This window comes from Ranitomeya variabilis, chromosome 1 (assembly GCF_051348905.1).
Source record: "Ranitomeya variabilis isolate aRanVar5 chromosome 1, aRanVar5.hap1, whole genome shotgun sequence".
In the NCBI taxonomy this organism is placed as follows: Eukaryota; Metazoa; Chordata; class Amphibia; order Anura; family Dendrobatidae; genus Ranitomeya; species Ranitomeya variabilis.
This window is the reverse complement of record NC_135232.1, coordinates 576,014,643-576,020,881: the sequence shown is the minus strand read 5'-3', so window position 1 is coordinate 576,020,881 and position 6,239 is coordinate 576,014,643. Positions and strand designations below refer to the sequence as shown.

General features: G+C 42.3%; 1 protein-coding gene across 1 annotated transcript; it reads right to left on the bottom strand.

Annotated features, from left to right (window-relative positions):
- Positions 1-4,873: 4,873 nt before the first annotated feature.
- LOC143797518 (olfactory receptor 12D1-like) lies at positions 4,874-5,827 on the bottom strand. Its single transcript, XM_077281075.1, has one exon. The coding sequence runs from the start codon at positions 5,825-5,827 to the stop codon at positions 4,874-4,876; it is 954 nt and encodes a 317-aa protein (XP_077137190.1).
- Between the last annotated feature and the right edge of the window lie 412 nt (positions 5,828-6,239).

Here is a 6,239-nt window from a genome sequence, read left to right as displayed (position 1 = left end):
CCAAAACACCGTGTCTGCGAACTGAGATTCTGATTTGCCTTTTACCCTAAGTCATATTGCAAGACTCATTAAAGGGTTGATTGTGACTTGTAGGATCGCTACTTCCAACAGGTGGAGCTGCGGAGCTCAAGTCCTCTTTTTCTGTGAAGATGCAATTTGCATATTAAATTTCCCATAGGAGCATTGCATGGCGATTAATCCTCCTTACCTTGACAAGCCAGAGCCGGTATGTCACTCTGCACAAGAAGAAACCTTACCTTTTAGACCTCAGTCCAGAGCCTCTCACCTAGCCAAATCAGTTCTCTTGCTTCGCACTGACGAGGGCCAACAGCCCGAAACACCGTGTCTGCGAATTGACATACCGATTTGGCTCTTATCTTTAGGCCGGCGTCACACATGCGAGTTTTACGGACGTAAGAGCGCAGAAACTACATCCGTAAAACTCGCATAACATACGGCACAATTATTCTCAATGGGGCTGCTCCTATTAGCCGTATATTACGGTTCAGTATTATACGGCTTTCTACGGCCGTACAAAATCGCAGCATGCTGCGTTTGTCAGCGTATTGCGCAAAAAAATCGCCAATGAAAGTCTATGGGTGCGAGAAAAATACGGATTCCACACGGACCAGCAGTGTGACTTGCGAGAAATACGCAGCGGTGTTAGTGAAAAGTCGGTAATTCAATTGCCGGCTTTTCATTTCTCCTGCACAAACCCGACAGGATATGAGACATGGTTTACATACAGTAAACCATCTCATATCCCCCTTTTTTTTTGCATATTCCACACTACTAATGTTAGTAGTGTGTATGTGCAAAATTTCAGCACTGTAGCTGCTGAAATAAAGGGTTAAATGGCGGAAAAAATTGGCGTGGGCTCCCGCGCAATTTTCTCCGCCAGAATGGTAAAGCCAGTGACTGAGGGCAGATATTAATAGCCAGGAGAGGGTCCATGGTTATTGATACATACATACATATACATACCTTCTGATGTCAGATCACTTCCCACGATGTAATCCATCTGAAGGGGTTAATTATTTTACAGGCACGAGCCCTGCTAATGCACTCGCTCGTGCCTGTAATTCCCCGGCGAATGAATGAAATGTAGGTCATTGACCTACATTTCCTTCAGTCGCGGTGATGCGCCCCCTGGTGGATGTACTCATATGACCTGGAGCGTGGGAAAAAGTTCCCAGGCTGCAGTTCATGAGAACATCCACCAGAGGGCGCCTCACCGCGACTCAATGTAAGTACAGATCCTGCTTTCCTTTCAGCACCCGGGGATTACAGGTACGAGCGAGTGGTTTATCGCAGCTCATGCCTGTAATATTAGTTAATCCCTTCAGATGGATTACCTCGTGGGATGTGACGTTTCAGCTGAGGGTATGTATCTTGTGCGTTTATTATTTTGCCAAGCGAGGGCCTGGAAATGGATTGAGAGAGCAATAAATTATTACAACAAACGCTGTGTTTATTTCATTAAAATACTTTTAAATCATGTGTGTGTGTGTTTTAACCCTTTCAAACAATTGGATTAATAATGGATAGGTGTCATAATTGACGCCTCTCCATTATTAATCTGGCTTAATGTCACCTTACAATAGCAAGGTGGAATTAACCCTTCATTACCCCATATCCCACCGCTACAGGGAGTGGGAAGAGAGTGGCCAAGTGCCAGAATAGGCGCATCTTCCAGATGTGCCTTTTTTGGGGTGGCTGGGGGCAGATGTTTTTAGCCACGGGGGGGCCAATAACCATGGACCCTCTCCTGGCTATTAATATCTGCCCTCAGTCACTGGCTTTACCATTCTGGCGGAGAAAATTGCGCGGGAGCCCACGCCAATTTTTTCCGCCATTTATCCCTTTATTTTAGCAGCTACAGCGCTGAAATTTTGCACATACACACTACTAACATTAGTAGTGTGGAATATGCAAAAAAAAAATGGGATATGAGATGGTTTACTATATGTAAACCATGTCTCATATCCTGTCGGGTTTGTGCAGGAGAAATGAAAAGCCGGCAATTGAATTACCGGCTGTTCACAGATATCGCGCTGTAGTAAATATAAATACAGAATATATATATATGTGTCTCAATGACATATATATATATATACATACTGTATATATGTTTTCCCGAACATTTGAGCACATAAATCCATTAGATGTCGGTTTTGCAAGCCTGCGCGAAAATCTCGCAGTACGGATGCCATACGGATTACATACGGAGGATGCCATGCGCAAAATACGCTGAAACACCCTGACTACGGATCAATATTTTGGGAACATTTCTCCGTATTACGGCCGTAGTACGAACGTATAATAAGTGGCGTATTGTCTTACACCAAATGTGACTCCAGCCTAATTCATATTGCAAGACTCGTTAAAGGGTTGATTGTGACTTGTAGCTCCTCCCAATAGGTGGCGCTGTGGAGTTCAAGTCCTCTTTTTCTCTGAAGAGGCAATTTGCTCATTTTTTTTCCACATTCCAAAAATTCCTGTGAAGAACCTGAAGGGTTAATAAACTTTTTGAATGTGGTTTTGAGCACCTTGAGGGGTGTAGTTTTTAGTATGGTGTAACTTTTTGGTATTTTCTATCATATCACCTTTCTATCCCTCAAAGTGACTTCAAATGCCATGTAGTCCCTAAAAAAGATGGTTTTGCTAATTTTTGGGGAAAAATTGCTGGTCAACTTTGAACACTCATAACCTCCTAACTAGGGTTGAGCGAAACGGGTCAGCAATTTTCAGAAGTCGCCGACTTTTGGCAAAGTCGGGTTTCATGAAACCCGACCCGACCCCTGTGTGGGGTCGGCCATGAAGTCGGCGATCTTCTGAATCTGGAATCGGAATTCCGATACCGATTCCCGATATGTTTAAGATATCGGGAATTGGTATCGGAATTCAGATTTAAGTGTAAAATAAAGAATTAAAATAAAAAATATCGCTATACTTACCCTCTGATGTGCCCTGGTACTAAGCGGGAACCTTCCGTCCTTAGAATCAGCCTTCCAGGACCTTGCGGTGACGTTGCGGTGACGTTGCGGCTTGTGATTGGTCGTGCGGCCGCCCATGTGACCGCTCGCGCGACCAATCACAAGCCGCGACGTCACCATGACGTCACCGAAGGTCCTGGAAGGGCTGATTCTTAGGAAGGAAGGCTGCCGGAAAGAAGCAGGGCATGTCCGAGGGTGAGTATATACCTAATAGGAATATACTCACCCTCGGCTTCTTTCCGGCAGCCTTCCTTCCTAAGAATCAGCCCTTCCAGGACCTTCGGTGACGTCACGGTGACGTCGCGGCTTGTGATTGGTCGCGCGAGCGGTCACATGGGCGGCCGCGCGACCAATCACAAGCCGCGACGTCACCGCGACGTCACCGCAAGGTCCTGGAAGGCTGATTCTAAGGAAGGAAGGTTCCCGCTTAGTACCAGGGCGCATCAGAGCGTAAGTATAGCGATATTTTTTATTTTAATTCTTTATTTTACACTTAAATATGGATCCCAGGGCCTGAAGGAGAGTTTCCGCTCCTTCAGACCCTGGGAACCATTGGAAACCCAGTGCACTGCATTGGGTTTCGAGTTTCGGCCGACTCCGACCCCGACTTTTTTTATAGGATCGGCCGATTTCACTCGACCCGACTTTTGAAAAAGTCGGGTTTCGTGAAACCCGACCCGATCCTATAAAAGTAAAGGTCGCTCAACCCTACTCCTAACAAAAAAAACAAAACATTTTGGTTCCAAAATTCTGCTGATGTAAAGTAGACATGTGGGAAATGTTATTTACTATTTTGTGTGACATATCCTTGTGTTTTGAGGACATGAAAATTCAAAGTTTTAAAATTGTGAAATTTTCAAAATTTTTGCCAAATTTCCGTATTTTTCTCAAATAAATGCAAGTCATATCGAAGAAATGTTACCACTAGCATGACGTACAATAAAACACAAAAAAAAATCTCAGAATCACCAGGATCTGTTGAAGAATTCCAGAGTTATTACCTCATAAAGTGACTGTGGTCAAAATTGTAAAAATTGCAAACCACCTTCAAGGGTAAAAGGGTCAAAATATGTCTTTTATTGAGCAAAAATGAAAAACACATACAATAACTTCAGAACTGGATCTTCTTTTCTTGATTAGCACAATGACCATTTCACGTTACCTTTGACTAGAATGTATAAATTGAAATGGATTTGGGTTCTTTTAGAATTTTACAAACATATGCATTCAACAAAATGCACTTCTTTTGTAACTTGTCTTAATGGGCCATCAAAACTTAAAATTGAAAAAAATATCCTTACACTCACCTCTCCGACCGCAAAAGATGTGAGCACCAGACAAGTGCGGTGAGAATCGGAAGGGCCGGAGAGATGTGCAAAGGGTGAGTATACATACTTTACTTTTGCCCATATTGCTTTTATTAGGCTCTGGGGCCTGGAAAGAACCTGGAGCGTAATAATGGACATTACATTTGTTGAGAATAATTTATCTGCGAATCGAATTTCCTGGGAAAATCAGCACTAACAGTTATTTTCAATATTTGCTGGATCCGCCCATCTCTTCCTCTGACGCATCATCTGGTGAACCAGCAATGTGCAAGGAGCCAAAACTTTTACCTTCACCATAAAATCCTGATCTACACCTGTCCATAATCTTACAGTAAACTGAAAAACAGATCCTAATGTAAAATGTTTGAGATATATATGCAAACGATTGATGTTTCATATAATTGCATATTAAACCTTTTTTCAACCAAGGTTTAATGGTTGCTGGGGCTTGTTGGCATCCACAGATACAATATAAGTTGGTTGGTACTTGATACTGAAGATCATGAGATATCATAAAGTTCTACTGGGATCTTTGGCGATTTAGCTGATTTAGCTAATAGTTAATTGTTTTAGTACTTGACCTTCAAAAAACAGTTTCTTAAAAGCTTTTTTCACATCCTTATTTCTCAAAGCGTATATAATAGTGTTTAATGCTGGCGTGATGACAGTGAAGAGTACTGCAGTCAGTCTGTCTTGCTCCAAGGAATCCTTAGTCACTGGTCTCAAATATGTGCAGAAAGCAGTTCCATAATACAAAAGCACCACAGTTAGATGGGAAGTGCAGGTAGACAGGGCTTTACTTCTACCATGCTCTGACCGCATATTCTGGATGTGGGTTGCAATAAAGCTGTAGGAAATGATAATTAGAATGAATGTGCCTACAGCTACAGAACCTGTCACTATGTTGACCAAGCTCTCGTTAATGTGTGTGTCGGTACATGCCAACTTCAAAAGTGGTTTGATATCACAGTAGAAATGGGTTATTTTGTTAAAGTGGCAGAATGGAAGCCTGGAAGTCACAATTGTATGGGTCAAGGAATAGAAAAAACCAACAAGCCAGGATGTGAAGGCGAGTTGTAAACACACAGCCTTTGCCATAAGGACATGATATCTCAGTGGGTTACAAATGGCGACGTAGCGGTCATAAGACATTGACATAAGAAGCATGGCTTCCGTGCTTCCCAGGAAATGAAAGATGTGGAGCTGGACTATGCAAGCTTCGAAAGTTATTTTCTTATCTTCCACAAGTAAACCAGACAACATTTTAGGGACTGTTGTGGCTGCATAGAAGAAATCCAAAAAAGAAAGGTTGCCCAGTAAAAAGTACATTGGAGTGTGAAGACCATGATCAGCAATAATCACTACCACAATGCTTAAATTGCCAATAAAGCTTAGGAGGTAGAACATAAGAAAAGAAACGAAGAGTACAACTTGTAACTGGGGGAGATCAGTGATCCCTAGAAGTATGAATTCTGTTACATGGGTCTCATTCAACGTTTCCATTAAAATCTGTAAGTGAAGTACACAAAGGTTCATTAAAACATTTTTCCTCCTAAAAAACACAATTTCACAATCATTTTTTTTTTCAGATTCCATTATGGGTTAAAGGGGTTGGTTTCTTAGAATGCTTCATGTATTCAGATTTTGCCTGGAAGCATCTACTTTACAGAATCTGAAGGAGTGAATGCGTATGCAAGGATTCCAATTTTGGGGGTGGGTGGACCAGGTCTACTTAAATTTAATCTGTCACCAGGATTTTGCCATGTAATCTGACTGCAGCATGATGGAGGGTCTGAGACCCTGATTCCAACATTTGTTGGTCTGTCCTGTGTAGTTTTGAAACAACAACACACAGCCTAGTAAGTGACACATCACTGGAATCAGGGTCTCTGTCGCTATGGTATGTTGCTCTCAT